The sequence below is a fragment of the Simochromis diagramma genome, unplaced genomic scaffold, assembly GCF_900408965.1.
Source record: "Simochromis diagramma unplaced genomic scaffold, fSimDia1.1 OVJJ01000672.1, whole genome shotgun sequence".
Taxonomy (NCBI): domain Eukaryota; kingdom Metazoa; phylum Chordata; class Actinopteri; order Cichliformes; family Cichlidae; genus Simochromis; species Simochromis diagramma.
This window is the reverse complement of record NW_024387215.1, coordinates 687,402-714,543: the sequence shown is the minus strand read 5'-3', so window position 1 is coordinate 714,543 and position 27,142 is coordinate 687,402. Positions and strand designations below refer to the sequence as shown.

Sequence of the window (27,142 nt, the reverse complement as noted above, 5' to 3'; positions counted from 1 at the left end):
CAAAATCCTTGAGAAGATAGTTCTTCTACAACTCCAGGCGTACCTGGATGAGAACGACATTAATGATGAATTCCTGTCTGCCTTCAAACCACATCATAGCAACGAAACAGCGTTGCTTAGAGTCCTTAACAATCTTCTTCTAATTGCTGATAATGGACGCTCTGCGGTCCTAGTTTTATTGGATTTATCCTCGGCCTTTGATATGGTAGATCGCAACATCTTATTAGCGAGGCTTGAGCATACTGTAGGCATTAAAGGTGTTGCCCTTGATTGGTTTAAATCATACCTCTCCAATAGGTTCTTCTCTGTCAACCTGGGCACTTGCTCTTCCTCCGCTGCACCTGTCTGCTGTGGCGTGCCTCAAGGATCAGTGTTAGGCCCTATTCTTTTCTCACTGTATATGCTCCCTCTAAGTGCAATCTTTGACAAATACCACACTGCTTTCCACTGCTATGCTGACGATATACAGATCTACTTTGAACTAAATGATGATCTTGCTTTGTCGTTGCACTTTTTCCAAGAGTGCATGTGCGAGGTCAAAGAATGGCTCCTAGCAAACCCTCTTATTCTAAATGATAAGAAAACTGAAATCGTGGTATTTGGCAGCAACGTTCCTCGTGGCTAACTTCGTGATGCCTTTGGTTCCCTTACCAGCTCCCTTTCTGACACTGTTAGCAATATGGGCGTGTTGCTTGACAGCTCATTCAAACTCGATAAACAAGTGTCTGCTGTAGTTAGATCTACTTTCTACCAACTCCGTCTCATCTCTAAGGCTAGGCAGTATGTTCTGCATAAGGACCTGGAAAAGCTCATCCACGCCTTTGTGACCTCAAGGCTGGATTACTGCAACTCACTTTATTTTGGTCTTCATTCTGCCCTCCTTCATAGACTACAGACAGTCCAAAATGCTGCGGCACGCATTCTGACCAGAACTGGGAAGTTTGCCTGTATCACTCCTGTTCTAGCTGACCTGCATTGGCTACCCATAAAATACCGCATCCAATTTAAAATACTGCTGCTTACGTTTAAAATGACCAACAACACAGCACCGAGCTACCTTAAGGAACTCCTTAAATTGTATGTTCCTGCCAGAGCATTAAGATCATCTACTCAGTTACTCTTGGTGCAGCTTAGATCTCAGCTGAAGTCTAGAGGTGACCGGGCGTTTGCCCTGGCTGCACCAGAGTTGTGGAATAACCTTCCTATTGTGATCCGGATGTCCGATTCCATTCAATCTTTTAAATCACGGTTAAAAACCTATTTGTTTAATCTCGCCTTTCCTGCTTGTTAATGCTCGCACTTGACTCTTAGACTCACTCTATTTTTCCTTATACATATTTTTTATGGCATGTGCTTTTGTTATGTTTTTATTTTAATATGCATTTTATATTACCCCTGTGTATTAGTGGTATTGACCTGTGAGCATATTTGATACTTTGCTAAGGCCTTATAATACTCATGTTACTTCTCTGTCTCTAATGTTAAGCACTTTGGTATACCGCTGGTTTTTAAATGTGCTCTATAAATAAAGATTGTTGTTGTTGTATGTCTTGTGTGCAGTAACAGTGGCTCTTCCTTCTGACAGTTCAAGAGATAGGTTGACAAAAAAAACATCCCCCACACGTAGCTGTGGCTTCTATGCTGCACAGAAAAAGGGAAGTACTACTCTGTCACGTTTTACTTTTATTCAGTTAAATAGTGAGGCCCATGTGAGGTACAATATGGAGCTCTGCATCAAACTGAGTGAGTACTGATCCTCATTTGCATCTAAATCAACACTCAAATAAAATCCACGGATGTGTGTGTCTATTAAGCGGTTTGTTAATGATTTTTTTCAGAAGTCACAATTATTTATAAAGCACAGTGCATGTGAATTTACACTGAGTGATTAATACGATTTTTATATGGTGCAAGTGTTAATTCTGTTGCCTTAAAGAAACCAGATCATTTGGTAACTTTAAATTGCTTCTGCTGATTGCTGTCAGCTGGACAGTGAACTAAAAGTATATAAAAGCCAGACTAGTATTATTAATATTATTATTAGCAGCAGTAGTATTAGTATTTTTTACTGTTGAGATTCCATGTCTTAAATATAAAGACATCTGTAATGTGTCATTTTTTTGTCTCTACAGTGGTGAAAATGCTGTTGCTGCTTATAGCTCAAGACCAGAAATATTGTATGTATGCTAAAGAATGTAAGACAAACTTTTGTTAACAGAGACAAATGTCTGTAAGACAGACTTTTGTTAACTGAATACACTTGCTGGTCACTTTATTAGGTACACTTTGCTTGTGCCTGGTTGAATGTAATGACTAACCTGTTGTTGAATCAGTGATGCCTCGGTGTGAGTGCCATCATGACACTGCACATTAAACCCGATTTTCATTCCAACCTTTACTCCCTTCAAGCTGGGAAAATGTAGCGGTCAGAAAAACAATACCAACATAAATTGCTATTATACTATTTGTATTGTTACTTTAAGGGTGCTATCATGAAATCAAGGGGTGCTTGAAAAAAATGTCTATCTATGATAAATCTGTGACTCACAACAACCCATTTGGCACCATGCCACGTTCAAAGTCTCTCAGATCATTTTTGTTTTCTATTCTAATTGTTGATTGGACTGATTAGCCATTTTGTTAAAGAGCAGTTGAACATATGTCCCTAATAAAGTGACCGGTTAGTGTATATAACAATTACAAATACTAGACATGGCTTATCTTTCTATTTCCTAAGAAAATGATTTGGAAAAAAGTATATTGTACTGTACTTGCAAGTGGGTGGTCCCTATTAAATTCACTTTTTTTGAAGAGTAGATATCAATCTCTTCATCTAGTCATTTTTGTATTTAATTTTATCCATTTACTTATTTTTGTGTGTGTGCAGCAGAAGGAGCTTATCTTCATGTTCATCCAAATAGACTGCAGTTCTTTGAATATGACTCCATCTCATTAAACTGCTCGGGGTTTCATGGCCCAGCAGAATGGAGAGTGATCAAAAAGCTTGGCTTAAATTCTACTCAGTGGGAAACATCAACAAGAACTTTGTACATTAAACCTGCCTTTAAGTCACACAGTGGAGAATACTGGTGTGAAAATGAAGATGGAGAGAAAAGCATGACTGTCAGCATCACCATCACTGGTATGTTTACTAACCACTAACTTCACATTGTTCCAAAATTTCAATATGCTACTAAGACTCAAAAATCAAGATGGACTTGAGTTAAATGTGTTTTTACAGCCATCTTAACTTTAGTCAGGGGGGATGTTAATGTATTCATTTTATTATAAATCTTCTTGTTTTTTGAGGAGGAGATGTGATCCTGGAGATTCCCGCTTTTCCTTTTATGGAGGGAGATTTTGTCACTTTAGGCTGTAGAAAAAAAGGAATGCCTTCCAGTCTTCCACCTGATTTTTACAAGGACGGTCACTACTTGGAAACTGGATATGCAGGAAAGATAACCATTCCCCATGTTTCCAAGTCTAATGAAGGACTGTACAAGTGCAGCTTTTCTGAATCTCAAGGGAAATCACCAGAGAGTTGGATGGCTGTGACAGGTGAGCTATGACATTTTTTTAGCACAATGGATGCATAATATTTTCAAATAAACTATACAGTTCTGCATTTGAGCAAATGCAATGCACAAATATACACGCAATAGTCTCTTTGCTATATTCTAAACTTTGTGTAGTGGTGCTAGAAGAAAATTAAAGTTTTAAAACAGGTCTCTGCAGTCTCTGCTTGCATGTAAGAATATAAAATATCAGGCATACTAAGGAAATGCTTGAACTGAATTTTATTCAAGAATAAAGCCACACTTTGGGGTTTGTAAAGCTCTAGTTTTGTAAGGCACAGTGTTGCTTTGCGCAACATCAACATCAGCCTTCAAACATAATTATAATTTTCACTCTTTCATGTCCCACTATATAATGTTCAGATTTAGCATAGATTATGATTGAGTAAGTGGAGATAATATTTCATCATTATTTTTTTTAACATAAGTCAGATAACTAATGTAACTAGGACAATGTTAACTTGAGGAAAGGTGTATTTAGCACATAGAGGGTGGAAAAGGTGAGTAAAGAAGAAATACTCAATGCATCATGGAAATCCCCCAGTAGTGTTGACCTATTGTAGTGTAAATAAAGGTGGATTCAGGAGCAACTGATCCAGCCCAAATCTTAAGTCTAATCTTAAAAGTAGAGAGGCTGTCTCCCCAACCTAAACTGGAAGTTGGTTCCACAAAATAGGGGACTGAAAACTGAAGGCTCTCCCTCCTGTTCTACTTTTAGATACTCTAGGAACAACAAGTAAGCCTTTAGTCTGAGAGGGAAACGCTCTAATGAGGAATTTTTAAGGACATCTTGATAATAATTAATTACAGTACTCCAGTATAGACGTAATAAATGCATGAACAAGTTTTTCAGCGTCATAATCCTATCTCCAGAATTATTAGAATGAATCGTCTGCTGACCATGACTGTGCAAAAGGTCATTGCAGTTTGTTTTGAGTTATTGATTTAGTTGATCTAGTGAGAAACTAACACTGTCTTCACTCACGTCAAGGGAATATAGATTAGATTGTTATCCATTTCATCATCTTGAAATACTTAACAAAAATTAACAAAATACTATATTGTATATTTATTGTGTTAGCAGCACATGTTGCTCCCACACCTCAGGAGACAATACCTCAAGATGATAAAGAGACTGAACAGAAGAGCTCTCCATCCAGGTCCACTGGACTCTCCATCATATTGCCTGCTATGTTGATCATTTTGGCTGTGGATGTGATAATAGTGGCTGGACTACATTACTGCCAGAAACACACAGGTTTCTTTCTTTCTATATTTGTGCATTTACTTATTTATTGTGCCAATAATTTAAGGTGAACAGAAAATTAAATAATACAATTTAATTCATATGATGTTCATCGAGGTAGATATCAGAAGAAGTCTTTCGCTCAGTTTGGATGTGCAGTAAAGCACTTATAATAACAATAGATTAATATGTTCAGTAGCAAAACAAGGCAGAAAGAGAAATAATTTTTGGAATTATTAAATGGATGTTTATTAATGTAAGATTACTGGTTACTAATTTCTGATTCTAAAATTCAGCAAGATGTGCCAGTTTCCTGTTTGTTCTTTAACTTTTTATTTATTGTTCTTCTTTTTAATTTATTTTGTTCCACCTAGTAACAAGCTCTTTCGCTGTCATGTCAGTAACAGGTGAGTAGTTTATAAATTCAAGATTCAAGGTCTTTATTGTCAATACAACAATATACACAGTATACAGCGTACCAAAATGCCGTTTCACCACAAACCCCCCATTTTGCATTTATGAGAATATAAAAAATAGACATTGTTGGGGAATACATTACGTTACGTATTTAAAATACAAAATATGAGTAAATCTATTCAGTTTAAAAAGGTGGTATTCAGAATACAGTTACTTTGTTGAAATAAAGGGATTACATGGCGGTCTTTTCTTGTTTCATATATTAGGCTATGCCCTCTCTATTTTTGGTAATTCCACGCCGGTGGAAACCCAAACAAAACATGCATTAAGAGGCTCTAATACCTAATGTCTCAATCTCGCGGCCCATGTCACCCCTACTTGCCACCCGCATAATGATGTGAAGAATTTTTTTTTTCTTTTATTATTTAATATGAAGGCAATAGGCAGAGTGTTACAGGCATAGCCCTAAAGAATGTAGCCTCATGGGCAGTGAAGTCCAGTTGTAAGTAATTATTAAGACTCGACTGTACACTGTGTTCGTGTTTTACTCCGAAACAATACATTCTGTTGGAGCAGCCTTTAAACGCCTCTCTCTGTCTCTCACTAGCAAAGTTGACCCAGACAACAAAGTAAAGCTATTTTTTGGCTACGAGCCTAACACAGAACCAAACGTATTAGCCAGAAACCTTTACTACGGTTCAGAGCCGCGTACCTGTTTTATATTGAGTCACTATTGAGTAACGGAATACGTTACAAAATACATTTTAGAGCATGTATTCTGTAATCTGTAGTGGAATACATTTTAAAAGTAACCTTCTCAACACTGAAAATATATCTAGAAACTAGATATATTAAACTAGAAATGACAAATAAATAACAACTCGCTAAATTTAAGTAAAATTAAAATGATAAAAAGATACTGCCACTAACTATATCTATGTACAATAAACACAGACAGAACAACAGACAATACAACGTGGTCATGTGCAATTGCAGTAAAGTGAGATGATTGTGCAGTAGGTATTGAATACCAGGTTCAGGTTATGGTCAGGTTTTAGTAGAGAAGACAAGCCAAAGACATGTGCAAGGTGTAAAATTTGCAAATATAGCATAATGTAGATGTGTTCAGTGACCATGTGACTGAGGTGTGCGAATAAGCACATTGTTCCAAGGTCCAGTTTGTAGTAGATTTGTGGAAGTTTGTGTTGTTTTTGAGTCTTTTTGGTGAGTATTGTAAAAGTGTTTGTTAGAGTGTTTATGTTTATAGAACTCAAATATAACTTAAGTAAAAATATAATAATCTTATACTCATCTCTCCTGCATAGTTTTGAGTCTCAGTGAACTAATTGTAAAATTAGGAGGCTGTAACACAGTATCACCAAGAGTGAGTGTTTTTATGTGAGAATTTCTTTCAAATAGACTAATAAGTAAGTTATCTTTCTGTGACCACACACTACTTATTTCAAAACTTTTTTTTATCTGTTTCAGTGTATAAAAATGTTCAGGTAACTCATCTACAAATGGATACCTACAACAATGAGACAAAACAGAAAAAGAAATGAGGTACTCATTTTACATTTTATTATTATCATTATTATTATTATTATTATTATTATTATTATTATTATTATTATTATTATTGTTGTTGTTACTTTATTTAGGAAAACCATATAGGAAAACTATATATTTTTCTATAACTTATAGAAAAATATATATCTTAACATATGATGATAATCATGATATCATAATTTATAGTTTTCTCTATTTGACATATATTTATATTTTTGATTTGCTTGATTGTTCACTGACAATGGGACACAAAGGGCATTATATTAGTGCTGAAACAGACACGAACCTATTCAGGGTGTACCCCACTTGCTGGGGAAGTGGAATTAGTAAGAAAGCTCCTCCAGATGATGATTGTTATGAATTGACAATGAATAAAACAAATTACATTAAATTCAAATATCCAAGTCAAGTCAGTTCATTTATAAGCACAAAAAAACAATACTGACCAAAATACTGTTCAACTATATCATGAAAGCAATAATAACAACACAATACACATAACCACAAGAAAAAACTAAAAAGAAATGTGAAGGCTCAGTCTAGATTGAATGCCAAGGCATGAAAATTAGTGTTGAAACAGGTTTTGAAAAGTGTTACTGAGTGTTGGTGAGGTCCTAATAGGAGGCCAGGCTGTTCCAAAGTTTACGGGAAACTAGAACAAAGATACAAATTCCTCTCTTCTTTAACTTCTTGGTACAACCAGAAGCAATTTAATGACTGAAACAAATAAAATATTACAATCAAATCCAAACGCACAGGCATTTGGATTTTATGTTTTATCCTAAGAGCCTCAGTGGGTAAAAACTAGCTCTGACATCAGCATTTTCTTTCTTAAATGTAAAGATATCGTCAAAAACCACCCACCAGGCTTATTACCAAATGTGTTTTTCAGAGGTTCAAGATCACCTTTGAAGTAGGAATCTACACTTAATAAAAGATCACTGAACATGATTAAAAGTGCTGATTCTGCACTATGATGCGCTTCTAAACCATTCTGAAATGATCCATCCAAGTGATGGTTGAATAGATTTCTGATTTTGATGCTTTTCATGTTGCTTTAGCATTTACTTTCATCTATTCAAGATTCGTTGCTCTTAAGCCATCAGCTTTGAAGTAAGAGCTACATGTATCTTACAGCATTTATTTTTGTTGTTGTTAAACAACCTTGTTCTCCCTCTATTTGTTAATACCCCATTAGAGATGTTTTTTATAAGACACTGCATGCTATCACTTTTCAATACGGACACTGTTGTCAGCTGCTATTACAAGTTCTCTCAATACAGATGAGTTTGAGTTGAACATGTTTACTGGCAGATGTCTGACATGGAAAAAAAAAGAAATAGGAAAGAAGTGATTAAAGATTAAGTTTATCTGAAATTCCACCGTAGCAAAACATAACAAAGCCATGTGTGTTTTAGTTAAAAGGTATTCAATAATTATTTAGCATTTGTTTTTAATTTTAAAATCTTTCTGACTCTTGCATACAAAAGGCAGGGCATGCCAATAAATAATAAGTGAATATTATAGTAAACCCAATTTGCAAAGGTCAACTTTAAGTGGTATGTAACTACAGCACAGAGTAATTTTTATTAGGTTAATTGCTATTGGTGTTATTAGGTGTTATCTTCATATATTATACTGGCAGCTGCATTTATGTTTGACTCGTTGACTTCAGTTACAATACATGTGACTTCTGGAAGAGCAGTTGCATAACTTTTTGTAACTTCTATGGCCAGTTTTCTTATATTGGGCATGTAATACACTGTCCTGTATAAACTTATTTTTTAGCCCATGTGTCTCTTTATTTGTACCTGTATTATGTGGATCTATTAATTAAACATTTAGAAGACATGTACATGTATTAATTAGAAACATAATAAAAATACATTTTCAGATTCAGTTTATACAATGGAATATAGAAAACAGCATATTTGTCAGATATATTCATGAATTTATGACATATCAAGACTAAAACAAACAAAAAAGAAACCTTGAAAAGCAACAAACATTTAGAATTACTATTCTTAAAATGTTTCAACATTTCAAACTTATATTTTGCCTTCCTATTAGAGCTTCAATTTTTGTTTTTTAAGGTAGTGGTTTATTATAGTTTAGCAGTTATACCACAATACAGTTTTACTTTATATGCTGGTAGATACTGTGGTTATTGTGAATATAACCGTTGGATGTTCGCTTAACCTGAAGTAGACATGCAATGTGACAGATATAACTGTGGCTCAAGACACTAGAATATATATAAAATGCAATTTAGAGTTCCAATTTAGAGGCCCTTTAGAGGTCACCTGCCCTCTAAATGCAATAAATAAAAATAAAACTTGTTTTTATAATAAAAGAAAAAGAGAAATATATCTATAAGATAACATCATGTATCCACGTGTGTTCATTAACAGCTGATCTGCAGCAGTGGATTTCTCAGTCTGTCTTGACTCTGGACACCTGCAGTTTTTACACATGGAAATCACATGTGTGCTAAGATGCAGGATTAGAACAGGTTTAATCCGAATAAACTACTATTTTTCTGCTCGTTTCTCCTTATAAAAAACGTCAATTTTGCACCACCGATAGAACCAGATTAGGCAGCAAAATAACTGAACTAACATTATCATTAGTGTAAATGATCCTGATGTTTGTGGAGGACCGTAAAAGTGATATTCAGCTGAGCATCATGGCCCTCCTGTCCTCCACAGCTTTCTGCCAGTGTTTAGACAGCATGAACGGTGTGCATTCTAAAGTAGAGGCTTTTAAAGCAAGTAGAACGTGAGTTCTATTTGACAGACTGACGATGAGAACACAGCTGAACATAATCTGACAGGAAGTAGAACATGTGGAAAATAAACAGTGAACATGAATGAACTGAAAACACTGGGTCACAACCCAGGAACCCTGACATTACTCTTCGTCATGCTGTTTGAGCATTCAGCCATTTTTGCAAAACAATTATCCACCACCACACTTCCGCATCAGGTTTGTCAAGTTAGTGACTGATTTGTTTATTCTTTTAGCTTTTGCTGCATTTTTCTATTTGTTTTCTTTCTTTGTAATCTTTTTTCGATTTCTGTTGTGTTTTTAATTTGATGGTGTTTTCTTAAATTGCACTCCTTTTGGCCTCTCAGGGCCACTGTAACTTTTGCTATTTTTTGTTAAGTGCCATGGTTGGTTTACTTTGCCTTAGGATTGTGTGTCCAGAGTCAAGAGAGACTGAGAAATCCATCAAGGCGAGAGGTGCCCAGACACAAGGTTTTTCTACTCTTGATGATACACCAGGACAAATTCAACAGTGTGAGGAAGAGGAGGAGGAAGAAGTGCCAGCTCAGAGATATATAGAAGAGCGGAGGTGAAGACACAGACTGCTCTTTCTTGATGAAGGCTGTTAGAAAAGTTTAAAATAATTAGCAATGGTTAAATAAATAAATTAGCACTGGGCAGTGAAAAGGTATACATTTAAAAAGTTAAAGTGTGTAAGCACTCGCACCAAAATATCCCTGAAAATAAACGTCAAGCATATTAACTTCAGTTTTATGTTTCTTCAGTTAAACATGAATATTTTTGCTTTATCTATGTTTGTTTCATATTGCTGTTTATACGCTTTATATATTTTGTGATAAGTTATCTGCTGCATTACATCGTATTTTATAAGCATGTTATACATCTGTATCATGCTCTGTTAGGCCCATTCAGCCATTTAAGGATCAGATATCTTTTCCATCTGACCTAAGAAAATTATATGTCATGATTTTCTCACCCCAAAGGGATACAGGCTATTCTTCATTTTATCAGCAGCTTACTCGTTTATAAACAAGAAGGCCCAGAGGTAGCACTGACGGTTGCCAGAATACTTTATAGTATGTAACTTTATTTGTTTTGTTTATAAAATGTATAGTTTATTTTTTGAAGAACCTTTTGATGTAATGTGATGTGCATTATGTGTTGAGTCATGACTGAATGGCTGAACTGCAGCACAGAAATAAATGAGATCTTATCTGGATAAGATGATAACTTTGATTTCTTCTCTATTACAGCACAGTTTTTAAATAAATAAATAAATAACTGCCTTCAGAAAATGTCATCAGAAAAATGCAAAAAGATATTAAATTTTTTATTCAGTTAAGCCTTTTCACCAAAACAGCAAATGGCTCTTGCTAGAGATTTAAGCAAACAAGCTGAAAAAAAAGAAAGCTCAAACTTTACCTTCATGTATTTGAAAAACCCCACATCTAAAGTTGCATTCATCTTATTTAACTCTACTCAAATAAAAAATATTGTTAGGTTAATATAGAGTACATCTATAATATGTGTGTGTATGTTTCTTTTAGCACCTGAGTTGTTTTTTAAGTAGTTGTTGTATTTAAATGTTTAAGGTTTCCTGGTTTGACTCTAAATTTGATTTCTTATGAATAGTTTCTTTCTGTTTCTGTATCTCTGACAGTTGCAAAATTATGTTTTCCTTCTGTTTCTCTGCTATTGTTTTTATGTTTCTCATTTTATTACATGCTTGCTGTGTGCTAATCAGATGTCTTTCAATGTTTGTTTCCATCTCTCCATATGCTGCTCTTTGCTGTGGTAATTTGTTTTTGCTTTTAATTATAATGCTTTTCAGATCTATGTATCCCTTTGCTCTGTCCTTTTCTGTGATCTTATCCACTGCCAGAAACTGCGTGCCCAGGTTCTCCACCTCAGATGCAAATGTATTGCTTTGATCCCCGAGTTTATCTTTCACTTCTTTCAGGTCAATCTGTTGTTTCATCAGTATATTAATCAGCTCCGCCAAGTCTTTCAGTTCTTCATCTTTCTTCTGTAATTCTTCAGACTTCTTGCTTTCTGCCACGAGCAGCTCTTCTACTTTCTGTCTCTTTCTTTCTGTGTAAATGCATAAATAGTTATTAAATTGAAGTTGGCAGAAAAAATCTGTCACATAATTTAATTAAAACATTTATAATATGGTTTGAAGGAAGATTATGGACATTAAATAAAGAATATTAGAAATTACCCTTCAACAAAACAGATTTTTTTGACATTTCATTGCTATAGATTCTGGGCCATGCGTCTAGGATCAGGGGCTTTTTAAAGGAATGCCATCTATCATGATACAGTAGGTACACTGGAAAGGTCACTAATGCTTATTCACATTAAATTGTTAAGAGTTACCAGAGTTAGATACCTTTAGATCTGTTTTGTTTCCATTTCCACACAGAAATAGCTGCTGCAGTTAATATGAAACAAATTGCTAAGATAATGCTGACACGGTCAGCAGGAAAATGTGGAACTGCAACACAATCACCTGAAATGAAAAAGACAAGGAAATTACATTTATACAAAAATCTGTTTACCCAAAATTCTGGGACTCTATAAATAATGTCTAAAAAATCAAATAAGAGAAAAAAACATTTCTTGTCTTTCATATCTGAGTTAATAAAAATGATGCCAGAAGCAATTGTATAAGTGTATGGAATCAGAGGAGGTTGTTTCCTGTAGATTTGAAATTAAAAAATATATATTTTTCATATTCTTAACGAACATACGAATTGGGGCAACTGAGACTTAGGAGGGTCGTCTACCAATCACAATGTTGGTTGCTCAATCCCTGGCTACTCCAGTCTACATGTCAAAGTGTCCTTTTTGCCTCCACCCATTAGGAGTGTGTGCGTGTGTTCAAGTGTGAAACAAAGTGCTTTGTTGCATTTTAAAAAATTGTTTGCATGAAAGTGTGTTTGGGTGAATGAGCCCTGTAGTAAAAGGAGCTCTGAGTGCTCAAATAGACTAGAAAAGTGTTTTTTTCTTCATCCTTTTCACTACAGATTAACAACAATTTTTAATGCAGTGATGGTTTTCCTAGTTTCCTACGTGTATTGCATGTCTTGTTTATTGCCTGATGCATTATATAATTACATAATTTCTGTATGGTTTTGTTATTTCATGTTAAGTTAACTTTTGGAGAGCCTTGGGCTTATTTAGTAAATTCTTTTTTGTGTTCCCGTTCTGTTCATCCAGTCTTGTCTTTGTATGTTTGTCTGCACATTTAGCTATATTTAGTTTTATTTTGGTAACTGCTGTATTCTGTGTGTTGTGTTCTTTTCACATCCCTCTACCTCCGTATGTCTGTAGTGTTCAGTCTGTCTCCATCTGTTCAATGTTGTGTCGTGCTAGCTGTGTGTTCCCAGGCTTTGTATTCCCAGTGTTTCCAGGCCTACCCAGAGCTCTCTTGTTCTGTATTCCCTAACCCACTCTCTGGTTTTGGACTTTATATATTCTTCAGATTTCCCTGCACCTGTTCGAGTTTGATTCCTGCCTTCAGCATTTTGGATTGGGGTCATGCTTGAACTGGTACACATAACATAGGGTCTTCAGATCACAGCCAATATTTCAGAGTGGAAAAAACAAAACAAAACAAAAAACGAAACAAAACAACAAAAAAAACCACGCCTTCCATAGGGAGGTATTTTGGTATTTTTTAAAAAACAATTATGTCCAAACATCCACTGTCAGATGTTCCACTGGGTTCTTTTTAAATTATAGAGATTTTTAAATATTGTCACTTGTGTCCATTTGGAAACATCTTTTTTCAGTTTCAAGATTTGATAATGATCTTTTTAGTGCAATCAATTAACTATAGCATTTTTAAAAAATTAAATTTTGTTTTTATTTATATTTCTAAAGATTAAAAGAAATACAATTTACCTGAAACATGTATCTGTGTCTCTCTGCTCTGTTTCATATCCCTTTGCTGAACTCTGCATGTGAAGCTGTTTTTGTGTCTCTTCTCCACAGTCACTCTGCTGCTGACAGTATAGAGGTCATCAGGACCTCTGAGGGTCTCTGTAGGTCCAGCAGAGAGGAGGTTTCCCTCACCGTCCAACCACAGCAGCTCAGGCTCTGGATACCAGCCTGCGGACTCACACTGTAACACCACCCTGCTGGTGTTTATGTTGATTCCTGATATTGTTGGTAATGAAAGAGAGCCTGAGGATGCCAAAGAGAAGAATGTGTTCTTACAGAGCACAGAGTTTCTGGTCAATTATATCAGCAATAAAAATGTTTTAATCAGTTTGGATGAAGGTTCCCTCCAAGCGTACTGTGCAGAGTTATATGTTCTAACAATAATTTACTTCTGCAAATTGTTTATTTCCAGCTGGAAAATAAAGGTTGAACTGTTGCTAGAAATTGTCACAGTTCAAGAAACTGCCATGGTGCTATTGCCAGTTTCACACAAGGTCATAGTGTACAAAGCTCTATTAGGATGAAGATGGAAAACTAAGATAAATTATTTTCAAAAATATTCAAAACCTGCATAGGATCAACCTTCTTATTTCCTGCCATATAATGCAAAAATCAAACAATATATGCACCATTGTAGTTGGTAAAGGACAAAGTCACTGGTGTGTGATAAAATAATGGAAAAAACCAGCAAAGACTGGACTGGATAAAGTTGATTACTTAAAACAGCTTTATATTAACTGCAACAGTTTCATGTAACTATACAGCCAAATGCTCCCCACGGCATATAAAGAGACATATTTATAAGGATCACTTTACTGTGTGTTAAAGTTTTTCCTTTAATTTGTCATCAATTTGTATCTCACAGTGTAATGAAAAATGTCAACTTACCAACAAGAAGTTCAGTGATAGATTCTTTGTGCTCTGAGGGAAAAAAGCATCTGTATCTGCCATTATCAGAGTGTTTGACTCTAGTGAGTTTCAGTGAAAGGTCTCCCTGCTTCAGTTTCTCAGTGGACAGTGATGTCCTTCCTTTGTAAGATGGGTTTTGATTAACCAGATGGTTTTGGCCCTCGTACCACACATGGACAAATCTGGGATCCAAGTCAGGTCTCCCCCACTCCAGAATCTCAGAAACAGCGTCTGATGGAGGTTCTAGGTGGCATGGTAAGATGACATCCTCACCAACTAATGTGATTATTGTTTGTGATGGTGTTACTGTCTCAGACTGACCTGAAAAGCACAGGACAAAGTTTGTATCTTACAGTCACATTAATGTTTGTGGATTCTTTGCAGCTGACTCTTGATTGTTTCATTTTATTTCTATTGTGCTGATGTATATGTGCAAAATCATGAAATATCTTCAAACCTCGTTTAACTTTATATTGAGTTTAAAGTATTCAAATTAGTTGATGAGGTTTGTGTAGAAGTTACCTGTCTTAATATCTATCAGAAGGAGCAGGATCACAGCATGGTGAAAAGACAAACAACATAACTGAGGTTTCAAGATGAGCTGGCCATACTGGGGAAACATCCTGGTGCTCTGGAAATAGAAAGAAAAGAAGCAGTAAGAAGAGCATACTTCAAACCTGATTACACAGAGTGAGTTGACCTTAAATATTAAATTACTGTGATATCAAGTTTGTATATTCAGTAGTAAGCATTCTGTCAAAGATCAGTTAAAAATTCAGTGAATTATCATAATTTAAATTGTGCATACACTTCCTAGATCCATAGACCATATTATATCAGTAGAGACAGCTCCCCTAAAATACAATCAGCAGTCAAATTAGTCAAATGTATTTGTGCTATTCTGGTTACTACTGTAAGTGCGTAAATATAAATAAGTACAGCTTTGAAATGAGTAGTAAAACAATAAAACGTAAAATAAGGTCTGTGAGATTACTTGTTTAAAAAAAATGTGAATTTGCTAATTACTTCTCTTAAGTCAGCAACAATTTACAACATAAAACAGATCATTCCACATAACTTAGTGATAGGATCGAACGGGAGCAGGTCTCGAAAAAAAAACCCAAAACTGCTCAATGTGTGATATTCCATGCAATATCCTCAGTTGGCAGCAAATGTTGTATCATAAGACCCTTAGTATCCAGTATCTAGCTAATATGTTATCATGGTATTGTAGCTATACAATGGCACATAGATGCACAGGTTTTTCTTGTCTTACGGCTCCACTTTTAATTGCTTTTTTTGGGGTCACAGCTCCTTTTATTCTGTTGTTAGTGCCAAATGCAATTTAAAATCAGCAGGGAAACACTAATTATCTAAATTGCAACATTTCCCAACAGAGTTATTTCCTATTTGAGGTTTGTGGGAAAATATGTTGCAACCACAGATCTTCCCCTTGGTGCAATCTTTTTTCCCCCTTTTCATTTGGTCTTTTTTTCTTGCTGTGTGTGAGTGTGGTGTCTTGTGATAATTTTATCTTGATCACAAAGTCCAGCACTGGTGATACATTAACAGCAAAAAGTAAAGGCAGATTAAGACAAGCAAGTAAAAAGAGATCCGAACTGCTGCCCAATTAAGAAAAAAACTGGTTGAGAGTGTTGTTTTTACAATGGCTAACAGAAGAAAGACAATTTAATGAAAGCTTAGTGAACAAATACTCGAACAACAGTATAAATCAAGAGAACTAGTTTTAAATTTACATTTATCAAATTAGAACTACAACAAAAGTACAGTTAAGATTAAAATAGAATCATATTTATGTAACTTTATACACTTACCAGTTGTTTCTCTGAGTGAGTTTGCACCTACGTTCAAAATGCTACACAGGATCTTCGGCTGTGCTGAGCTTGAAAAGTGGAAGTGTGAACTTTGACCGCCTGTGTGATCTTTGGTACAAGGATCTGCTCCAACTATCATAAAATCACAGCCTTTGATATACAATAGTATTTTACAGCTCTCTGATTACAGATGATACCGTCGGGGTTATTGCTGCACGTTGCTAGGTCAACCAGTCAGACAATGGGTGGGGGTAATGATGTTACGTCTGACACTGAAGCCCTGAGGCATGTGTAAATGGGGCGTGTCCAAATGAAGCCTGTGTCGAGGTCTGTATAATTCTTTAGAATATCAAGTAACCAAAGATAAACAAGACCCGTTATCTGACTCAAGCAGTTCAGAAGATGTAACCAATATATTAGTTTAACAAAGAATAACTGTTATGGCCCAGGTCATGATGTTGTGTGTTGTTTGTGCTCCTCACACCTGAGGGTGGCGTTATTCGTTCTCTTTGTTTGTACCTATGTAAGTTCCAGGTGGAGCCATACCATTGGCTGAGGATGTAACGAGGCTTTGAACTGGCTGAAGGAGGTTTGGGCAGTTTAGGCTTGTGTGTAAAGCTCAGGAGGTGTGTGCTAGCCTCTCGGTGGACCAAAGCTTGGATTATGACGTGGTTAGGGCTACAGTATTGCTTGCTTTTGAATTGGTGCCTGAAGCGTACCGACAGAAATTCTGACATTGTGGGAAAAGGGACAATGAGATATATATGAAGTTTGCACGTAAAAAAAGGTTGCTTTTTGATAAATGGTGTCAGGCTAGCAAGTCAAAGATTTCGCACAGCTGAGGTTTCTAGTGCTTTTGGGGGGTTTTAAGAAATGCTTGCTAGAGCATGTGGTATTTTATTTAAATGAAAAAAAAGTTGAGTCTCTTGCAAACGCTGCTGTCTTGGCAGATGAATTTGGCCTAACTCACAGGAGTTTTTTTTTTTTAAATCTCCGATGCATCAGGACCGTATGGTTTCCCCTGGTGTGGGGAGGACACGGTCAGTTCTCAAGAACATACATGCTCCAATCCAGAAATTTGTATTAGATATTGGACACAGATGGTGAACTGCTGTCAGACCCTGAATAAATTGTGAAACGTGTCTGTGATTACTTGGGTCCAAAACTCGATGTTCCAGAAGAATATGTAGCTGCCTCTAATCTCTCAGTGGCACCATTAAGACGGCAGGACAGCAGGGCCTCTTCCCCATAAGAAAAGTCTCCTCCACCACTAGCAGGAGAATGAATAGTGAATATCTTAAGGCTACTGCTTGTACAGGTATCATGGCTGGCTCACACAAGCTTACTCTGCCACTGCCACAGGCCATGTGAGTTTACCGCCCCTCCCACCAGAGTTTACTCCCCAGTTGACTGTGGTGAAACAGGCATAAATCAGTGACATTGTAAAACTTGCAATTATTGTAGGGCACGTTCTAACAAAACAACCAATAGATGTAACTGAATATCACATAATATCAAAAGACTAACTTAACTTGGATCTTGGAACCAAGATGGCGCCGCGTATGGATGCCCTGGTGCTTCAGTGCGTTACTTTTGTCTTGTTTTTGTGCATTTCTTCTGTGTCTGGGCACTCCTCTGGATACTCTTACACCAGAGAAGAGCTCCTTAACTGCAGGACTACAACGCCTGTGGATTTATTCCCAATATTTGTCGCATCTGCGGCAGATTTACTGCAGACTCTGATCAGGAGAGTGAGACGTCGAAAGAGAGGTAAGCGAGCCGGCGTACTCGTGCGTTTGAGGAGACGCGGACTGAGAACGGCCCTTCCTGGGATCTTCCTTTCTAATGTACGCTCACTCGGAAATAAGATAGACGAACTGGCCCTGATGAGAAGCATGAACAGAGACTTTGCCTCCTCCTGTGTCTTATGTTTTACGGAGTCGTGGCTCAGTGAGGACATCCCGGACTGCGCGCTCAAGCTGGAGGGTTTTCATCTGCTGCGCGCGGACCGGCAGGCCGCTCTCTCCGGTAAAACCAAAGGTGGAGGTGTCTGCTTCTACATCAATAGTGGCTGGTGCACAGATGTAACAGTGATTGCTCAGCACTGCTCTCCCTCTCTGGAATATCTTTTCATTCACTGCAAACCGTTTTATTCTCCGCGGGAGTTTGCTTCATTCATCCTGGCCGCTGTTTACATCCCGCCAGACGCGGATGCGCAAGCAGCTCAGGGCGCACTCGCGGAGCAGATTCTCCACATGGAGCGGACATACCCGGACTCTCTCATCATTGCTCTTGGGGACTTTAACAAAGCCAATCTGAGCCATGAGCTTCCGAAATACAAGCAGTATATTAAATGCCCGACCAGAGAGGAGAGGACACTGGACCACTGCTACAGCACGATCAGCGGGGCCTATCGTGCGGTGCCCCGCGCTTCACTCGGACTCTCTGATCACGTCATGATCCACATGATCCCCGCGTACAGACAGAGGCTGAAGCTCTCCAAACCTGTCGTGAGGACCAAAAAACTGTGGAGCAACGAGGCTGTGGAGGAGCTTCGCACGTGTTTGGAGTCCACAGACTGGGACACAATGAAGGCTGCTTCTAACAGCTTGGACGAGTTTACGGACACTGTCACCTCCTATATCCACTTCTGTGAGGACAGCATTGTGCCATCACGCACCAGGGTGAGTTATAACAATGACAAACCCTGGTTTACTCCTAAACTCAAAAAGCTGTGGCTGGAAAAGAGAAAGGCGTTCAGAAGCGGAGACAGGGACTGCTACAGAGAGGCCAAGTACAGGTTCACTAAAGAAGTGGACATTGCCAAACATCAGCACTCTGAGAAGATGCAGCAGCAGATCTCAGAGAATGACTCGGCCTCTGTGTGGAAAGGTTTTAGGAATATCACAAACTACAAGCCTAAAACCCCCCACTCCACTGATGACTTGCTCTTAGCCAACACCCTAAACGACTTCTACTGTCGTTTTGACGAGCCATCAGGCAGCCTTCACACCTCCAACGACCCCAACAATAGAGGCACTTTGGACACTCATTCCCCCACCTCTCCCCCCTCCATAGAGCCATCACCGCCTTCAAACTGTTCACCTGCAACACCCGCCCCCTCACCCCACACAAAAGAGGATTTCACACCACCTCCTCCGACCACAACTCTTCATATTCATGAAGCAGATGTGAGGAAGCAGTTTAGGAGTCTGAATGCTCGAAAAGCTCCCGGCCCAGATGGTGTGTCTCCTGCCACCCTCAGACACTGTGCAAACGAGCTGGCCCCAGTGTTTTCTGGCATCTTCAACTCCTCACTGCAGGCATGTCATGTGCCTGCCTGCTTCAAGTCCTCTACCATAATCCCTGTCCCCAAGAAACCTAGGATCACTGGACTAAATGACTACAGACCCGTGGCTCTGACATCTGTGGTCATGAAGTCATTTGAGCGCCTGGTTCTCTCCCATCTCAAGACCCTCACCGCCCCCCTCCTGGACCCCTTGCAGTTTGCATATAGAGCCAACAGGTCTGTAGACGACGCCATCAACATGGCCCTACACTTCATCCTGCAGCATCTGGACTCCCCAGGAACCTACGTCAGGATCCTGTTTGTGGACTTCAGCTCTGCCTTCAACACCATCCTTCCAGATCATCTCCGAGGCAAGCTTTCCCAGATGAATGTGCCTGATCCTATCTGCCGGTGGATCACTGACTTCCTGACGGACAGGAAGCAGCACGTGAGGCTGGGAAAGAATGTCTCGGACTCCTGGACCATCAGCACTGGCTCCCCTCAGGGCTGTGTTCTTTCTCCTCTGCTCTTCTCCCTGTACACCAACTGCTGCACCTCCACCCACCAGTCTGTCAAGCTAATCAAGTTCGCAGATGACACCACCGTCATTGGGCTCATCTCGGACGGCGACGAGTCTGCCTACAGGAGGGAGGTTGAACGTCTGGTGACCTGGTGCAGCCACAACAACCTGGTGCTGAATGCCCAGAAGACAGTGGAGATTATTGTGGACTTCAGGAAGCACACAGCCCCACTCCCCCCCATCATCCTGACTGACACCCCCATCACCTCTGTGGACTCATTCCGCTTCCTGGGTACCACCATCACCCAGGACCTGAAGTGGGAGCCCACCATCACCTCCGTCATCAAGAAAGCCCAGCAGAGGATGTACTTCCTGAGGCAGCTGAAGAAATTCAACCTGCCAACACGGACGATGATGCAGTTCTACACTGCAATCATCGAGTCCATCCTCACCTCCTCCATCACTGTGTGGTACGCTGGAGCCACTATCAGGGACAAACAGAGACTGCAGCGTGTTGTGCGCTCTGCTGAGAAGGTGATTGGCTGCAAACTCCCATCTCTGCAGGACCTGTACACCTCCAGGACACTGCGGCGTGCAGCCCGGATCTCAGCTGACCCTTCTCACCCTGGACACAGTCTGTTTGACCTGCTCCCCTCAGGCAGGAGGCTCCGGTCCATTCGCACCAGAACCTCTCGCCATAAGAACAGTTTCTTCCCCTCTGCTGTTGGACACATGAACAATAACCACATGACTGTCCCCGCCACTAACACATGACCCTACGCTGTGTTCACTGCATCATTCCATGTTTGGCACTGATCACCACCTGCACTCATGTATATATCTTTCTACGTAGCACTCATAAGTCTTATTCTCATGTATATATCTCATGTATATCTCATGCACATATCTTTCTTTCTACATAGCACTTTAATTCTTATTGTTTGCACTGAAGCACCGCAGCAATTTCCTAATGTTGTAAACCTCAACATCTGGCAATAAACCCCATTCTGATTCTGATTCTGATTCTGATTCTGATTCTGATTAACACTGGGTTAAAACGACACAGATTTTTACTTTGCTCCGTTTTTGCATGAAATGGATCTGAGAAGATGTTGAGGGTGATAGTATTTTGAGATGCTGTCACCCAATAATAACATAAGTCTTGAATCAGTCTCAGAGAGGATGGCTAGTTGGGGATATGTGTGTGTGTGTTTGTATGTGTGTGTATGTATATATTTATATTACACAGGACTGCATATTACACACTGATTGATGATCATTTGTCCTATTATTATCAATCACACTGACTGAACAATGTTTATCACAGTTGGATCTTGGAGACGATGTAAATATTTGACAGAACATGAGGTGGAAATGACTTTATAAATTTAAACTGGAGTTTAAATTGAAGAAAAGACGAAAAATCGGGTAAAAATTCGTACTTGTAAGTTGAAACTTACACGCAGCCGGGAAACATGAGTTTTACACATAGTTTTTTTGCTCTGTATATGTAAACAGACCTTACCAAAAAAAATTGTAACTTGTGTAAATATGTTTTACAAACACAAATCTTTTTTACACACACACAAATTCTAATTTACAGATGCAAAAACATCATATTTTCATATATTTTCATTTGAAGGTTACAAAACTCACAACTACACATTCTGATTTACAAGTACAAAATATTTATGACCACAATTTGAGCCCATACACATGGGAACCTCAAAGAGGCTGCCAGGAAAGCTGTAACAGGGAAATACCTGCAGAGAGTCAGGTAAGACCTGAAGAGTCAGCTGAATAGAAAGAACAAGATCCAGACAATCAACACCTACACACTGTATCTCACCCGTGATCAGGTTCTCAGGTGGGATAATAAGCTGGCCAAAGGCAGAGATAAAAGCCACTGACATCAAGACAAGGAAGCTCTTTACCATCCATGGGGTTAGAGTTACACTTTACAGTTTAGATTAAAACCATACATATTTAATCCCTGTAATATTCTGGGTATTTATAATCTATATATTGTTATATATTAGAGCTATTTCTTATATTTTGTAACTTTGTTATATATTGTATTATTTAATTTCAGTCGGTTACTGTTCTTATTATCTTGGAGAAGGAGGACGCACATAGTTTAATTAAGGATTAATAAACTATTATTCTAATTCCTATTCACCCCAAATCCATCACCCTGAGACTGTATGCTAAACCAAAGAAAGGTGACCGTGCATTAATGAGTGGCAGAACCATCGTCCAGGATGAGACAACAAACATCCATGAGTACATCAGGAAGATGGCCACAACAGATGATGTGCTTAGTGAATACCTCAGGTAGCAGACACCTGAGAAAGAAGGGGAGAAGGGGATGAGATGAGCCATCATGGAAGGACAGGCTGGCGGTACGTACCATCAGCAGATACAAGAAGTAATTTTCAAACCTCTCTACATGAGGTTTGAGAATTTTTCTAAATGTTTAAAGTTTCCTGACTTTGCTCTAAATTAAGTGTCTTCTTAATCTCATCTTTCTGTTTCTGTAACTCTGCCAGTTGTTTCTCCACTTCCGGTTTTCTTTGGGTCATTTTATCATGTATGTGCTGCGTTCTAAGCAGACTGTTTTCAATGTTTGCTTGCAGCTTTGAATTTGCTGCTTTTTTCTCTAGTAATTTGTTTTTGCTTTCTGTTATTATTTCTTTCAGATCCATGTATCCCTTTGCTCTGTCACTTTCTGTGTTCTTATCCACTGACTGAAGCTTGTTTTCAATATCCTCCACCTCACCATCCACCACATCCCTTTGTTGTTTGAGTACATTTTTCAATTTCTTCAGTTCGTTTTCCTGTTCAATCAGTATATTAACCAGCTCCTCCAGGTCTTTCAGCTCTTCCTCTTTCTGCTGTAGTTCTTCAGACTTCTTGTTTTCTGCCAACAGCTGCTCTTTCTCTTTCTCCTCAGCTTCATCCTTAGTTTGCCTCTTTTTCTCTGCATAAGTACAGAGTTAGTTATGTAAAAGTTGTCTGATGAACAATGGTACACACACCTTGATTAAGTTGTTAATCAAGGTGATTTTAGTTGTTAAAAACTTGAGTTAGTACAGATTTGGTGACACCTAGCAGATAGACCAATATGATTACCTTTGATTTTGTTTTGTCTCCATATCCAGAGAACAATGACTGTTGTACAAGTACAAATGAGAAAAACTGCCAAAATAATACTGACACGGAGGGCAGAAGAAGGTGGAACTGCAACACAATCACCTAAAATTAAAAAGACAAGATAATTAAATTCATAATAACTTCCAATAATGCTCAGACCTGCATTCAAATTGTAAATAAAACAGATAATCATTTTATGAGACACTTAGAGCCTATACTTTAAAAGAAATACCACAAAGAGAACCTGTTGAAACATGAAGGACCTTCCCTGACAAAGATGGCAGCTGATGGCAGCCGATGTTACTCCAAAACCAGTATGTATCATTATGTACCGACTGGCTGGCTTTCACAGATGTCCAAGCTGCCACATACATCACTTTACATTACTTTGGACTGTGTGCTGAAAACAGCAGTACAGTTTCCCACTTCTCTTCAATATATGTTTAATGAGCTCAGATGTTATTTTGATGCAGAAATGAACTGTGTTCACTGAAAATGGTTTTCAGAGTTGTTTCAGACCACAAAAATGTTTTTCTCTTCAAAATCTAGACAATTTTTAAGGCACTGCTACCAGATGGTCTAGAAATCACAGCCAGTCAATGTTTCACAGACTGGAAAACTCGTCCCTCTTCAGTTCAGAAATACTCAGCCTCACTGGGTGGTTTTCTTTAATGCCAAATATCAATTGTGAAGTAACTTCATCAACTGTCAGATATTGGATTGGTTTGTGTTACATCCACTGACCTTTTGGCCTCTTCCTGCAAGACAGTTGCTCTCTCCCTCGCTCTCTGTTCCAGGTTTCTACACCTGATTGACACAGCTGAGCAGCATCAAGATCACTTGTGGAGCAGCATAATCCCCCCAGCAGCAAGTGTGTTACTCTCTTTGTCTTTTGGCTACTGAGTCCTGGGAAACATTAGTGCTGTTTTTGCTTTCTTTGATTTGTGCTTTGGAAGCCAAATTTACGATTTAGTCATGCTATTTAGAAGTTAGTGGACGTTTGGTAGGGGTTCTCTGCCATTTCTTTTTTTATGTGAACCTTTGAGTTTTTGTTTGTTGTTTTGGAGACCCTCGAGATTAATTTGCTTCCTTTTCCACTCCTACATAATTTAATCATGTAAAACTGTAAGAATTTTTAAAAACCGCTAAATAAATTTTGACACACACTTTATTGTTTGTAGTCTGAGCTTGAGCTTGTGCTATTACCCTTGTATTACACCTCTCATGCCCCATACAGACAAAGTCAGTTTGTAACAGTTTGAATTTATCATCATATCAATTATCCAGTATTGTTCTTTCAGTTTAGGAAAATAGAAATGTTTCTTAAATCAAATTTTAAATGAATTTAGATTTGCATTTAATTTCTTTGCAAATTTCAGAAGAAAACATTACCTGAAACATGCATCTGTGTCTCTCTGCTCTGGTTGATATCCCTTTGTTGGACTATACAGTTGACAGTATTTCTGTGTCTCTTCTCCACAGTCACTCTGCTGCTGACAGTATAGAGGTCATCAGGACCTCTGAGGGTCTCTGTAGGTCCAGCAGAGTGGCCGTTTCCATCACTGTCCATCCATAACAGCTCAGGCTCCGGATACCAGCCTGCAGACTTACACTGTAAAGCGACTGCACTCCTGTTTATGTTGACTTCTGCTACTGTAGGTAAGGAAAGTGAACCTGAGGATGGCAAAGATGAGATGTGTTCATGCATTCACAGAACAGTGTATTTGATCAATGATATCAGCAGTAAAACATGTCTTAATCAGTGCGGAAAAAAACTTTGACTGCTTTTTTCAAAGCCGACCAATACTTCACTTCCTCTAATTGTAACATACTTGGTAACTCAACCACAACGTGAGAACAGCCATGTGATGTTCCAATAATTTACTCCTGCCAATAATTTACCTCCAGCAGGCTTTTTTACTAAAGCTGTTACTGGAGACGAAAACAAAACATGTTCCAGTGTAGTTGATAAAGGGTAGCAATACTGGGGTGTGATAAAAGAAAAATGAGCAAGGAGTTGGGCCACCAAGCACCATCTGAACTCCACTGACGTAAACTAGAGGAATAAACACCTTCAGTTATTACACCAAATAACACATACTGTCATTTGGTGTTTTGATGATGGTTGTGAAGATCCCTGTCTAACTCAATGGTAAAAAATCTTCCATAGGTGTTCATTTTTGTCTCAGGATAGAAATGTGTAATCACTTAATAAAGGTGATCCCATATAAAACAGCTTCATATGAACAGTGACCCTTCCCTGTAAATGCACAATTGGATTCAAACCTTTGCATCCAGACATTCCCAACAGCATAATAAAGGCATTGGATTTCCTAACTACAGGGACAATTATTTGTCATTCATCTGTATCTCACAGTGTAATGAAAAATGTCCACTTACCAACAAGAAGTTCAATGATAGATTCTTTGGACTCTGAGGGAAAAAAGCATCTGTATCTGCCATTATCAGAGTGTGTGACTCTAGAGAGTTTCAGTGAAAGGTCTCCCTGCTTCAGTTTCTCAGTGGACAGTGATGTCCTTCCTTTGTAAGATGGGTTTTGATTAACCAGATGGTCTTGACCCTCAAACCACACATGGACAAATCTGGGATCCAAGTCAGGTCTCCCCCACTCCAGAATCTTAGACACAGCATCTGTCGCAGGGTCCAAGTAGCATGGTAAGATGACATCCTCACCAACTACTGTGATTATTTTTTGAGATGATGTTACTGTCTGAGACTGACCTGAAAGGGCAGGACAAAGTTTTCATAACTTACAGTCATGTTTATCTAATGTTCTTAGATTATCTGCAGCTTAAGCTTGACTGCTCAGTTTCATTTATATTTTTGTACACCTAACAAATTATAAAATATACAAAGACCTCCAAAAATGACATATTTTGTGTAACGTATTTACTTTAGCTGATAACGTTTGTGTAGATGTTACCTGTCCTTATATCTGTCAGAAGGAGTAGGATCACAGTGTGGTGAAAAAACAAAGTGCATGGTTGACGTTTCAAAGTGAGTTGACCACACTGGGAGTTCTGAAAAAAGAACATAACGCCGCCAAATTTGAATTACTAAAAAGTATATCATGACTTTAAGACAGCAAAAAGCATAAACAAGTAAAAATATCAGCTGAGATCACCAATAACAGGTGAACAGAAAAATACTGATCATCTTGTAAAATTTAGCCAATGACATGAAACAAAATACCAATTTGAATACTGATGTAGACTGTGCACTAAATAAAATGCTTTTATTGCAAAGCTAATTATTTTGTTTTCCTTTTTTTTTTTCTGCCACAGACCTTCCTTTGGCAATCTGTTTTTTTGATCAGCAAAAACAAATATACTTTAAACTGGATTACAAGGGTAAATTAGTCAATCGAAAAACAAAACAAAACAAAAGACAACTTACCAAGACTGCCATTTTGTGTTAGTTATACGCTTGATCACAAAGTCCAGCACAGCCTGGTAATACATTAACACCAAAAATAAAGGTGGACTAAGACAAGGAAGAAGAAAAGTGTTTAGATTCTGACATTAAACTACTTCCTGTTTAAGAAAAGAAAGCTGTACTGGTTGGCCGTTATTTTTATGATGGCTAACAGAAGAAAAACTTAAAATAAAGTATTCTCTATATAATGAAAACGTAGCTAACAAATAAAGTTAACACAGTTTATAAAACAAGAAAACCAGTCTGCAATTCATCAAATTAGAACTACAATAAAGAACCACCATTAGAAATAAAATAAAACTGTATTTAAGTAACATCACACACTTACCGGTTGTTTCTCTGAGTGAGTTTGCACCTGCGTTCAACATGCTACACAGAATCTTCGGCTGTGCTGAACGTGAATAAGGCAAGTGTGTACTTTGACCGCCTGCGTACCAT

At 38.1% G+C, this 27,142-nt stretch overlaps 3 protein-coding genes across 3 annotated transcripts; all 3 read right to left on the bottom strand.

The window, feature by feature from the left end:
* Window positions 1-9,240: 9,240 nt before the first annotated feature.
* Window positions 9,241-16,888, bottom strand: LOC120746496 (butyrophilin subfamily 1 member A1-like). Its single transcript, XM_040051913.1, has 6 exons — window positions 16,287-16,888; window positions 14,974-15,082; window positions 14,431-14,772; window positions 13,504-13,785; window positions 11,444-11,685; window positions 9,241-9,264 (listed from the first exon to the last, which is right to left on the bottom strand). Exons 2-6 carry the CDS (start codon window positions 15,071-15,073, stop codon window positions 9,241-9,243), a joined length of 990 nt encoding a protein of 329 aa, XP_039907847.1. The 5' UTR covers window positions 15,074-15,082; window positions 16,287-16,888.
* A 4,860-nt stretch (window positions 16,889-21,748) lies between these two features.
* Window positions 21,749-25,259, bottom strand: LOC120746479 (butyrophilin subfamily 2 member A2-like). Its single transcript, XM_040051894.1, has 3 exons — window positions 24,641-25,259; window positions 23,228-23,350; window positions 21,749-23,075 (listed from the first exon to the last, which is right to left on the bottom strand). Exons 1-3 carry the CDS (start codon window positions 24,954-24,956, stop codon window positions 22,564-22,566), a joined length of 951 nt encoding a protein of 316 aa, XP_039907828.1. The 5' UTR covers window positions 24,957-25,259; the 3' UTR covers window positions 21,749-22,563.
* Window positions 25,260-25,381: 122 nt separating this feature from the next.
* Window positions 25,382-26,849, bottom strand: LOC120746480 (myelin-oligodendrocyte glycoprotein-like). The gene is made up of 3 exons (XM_040051895.1): window positions 26,666-26,849; window positions 26,193-26,289; window positions 25,382-25,990 (listed from the first exon to the last, which is right to left on the bottom strand). Exons 1-3 carry the CDS (start codon window positions 26,675-26,677, stop codon window positions 25,620-25,622), a joined length of 480 nt encoding a protein of 159 aa, XP_039907829.1. The 5' UTR covers window positions 26,678-26,849; the 3' UTR covers window positions 25,382-25,619.
* Between the last annotated feature and the right edge of the window lie 293 nt (window positions 26,850-27,142).

Bases quoted from the DNA above. Each gene is read 5' to 3' on its own strand.
- LOC120746479 (XM_040051894.1), bottom strand. From the start codon at position 24,956: ATGCATGAACACATCTCATCTTTGCCATCCTCAGGTTCACTTTCCTTA. The intron at 23,351-24,640 runs GTAATGTTTTCT...TTTTAATTTTAG, and splicing joins GACACAGATGCATGTTTCAG to GTGATTGTGTTGCAGTTCCA. The intron at 23,076-23,227 runs GTAATCATATTG...GTACTTATGCAG, and splicing joins GAGACAAAACAAAATCAAAG to AGAAAAAGAGGCAAACTAAG.
- LOC120746496 (XM_040051913.1), bottom strand. From the start codon at position 15,073: ATGTTTCCCCAGTATGGCCAGCTCATCTTGAAACCTCAGTTATGTTGT. The intron at 13,786-14,430 runs GTAAGTTGACAT...TGGCATCCTCAG, and splicing joins TATCACTGAACTTCTTGTTG to GCTCTCTTTCATTACCAACA. The intron at 11,686-13,503 runs GTAAATTGTATT...GCATTTACACAG, and splicing joins GACACAGATACATGTTTCAG to AAAGAAAGAGACAGAAAGTA.
- LOC120746480 (XM_040051895.1), bottom strand. The intron at 25,991-26,192 runs GTAACATCTACA...CTGCCCTTTCAG, and splicing joins TCTGACAGATATAAGGACAG to GTCAGTCTCAGACAGTAACA.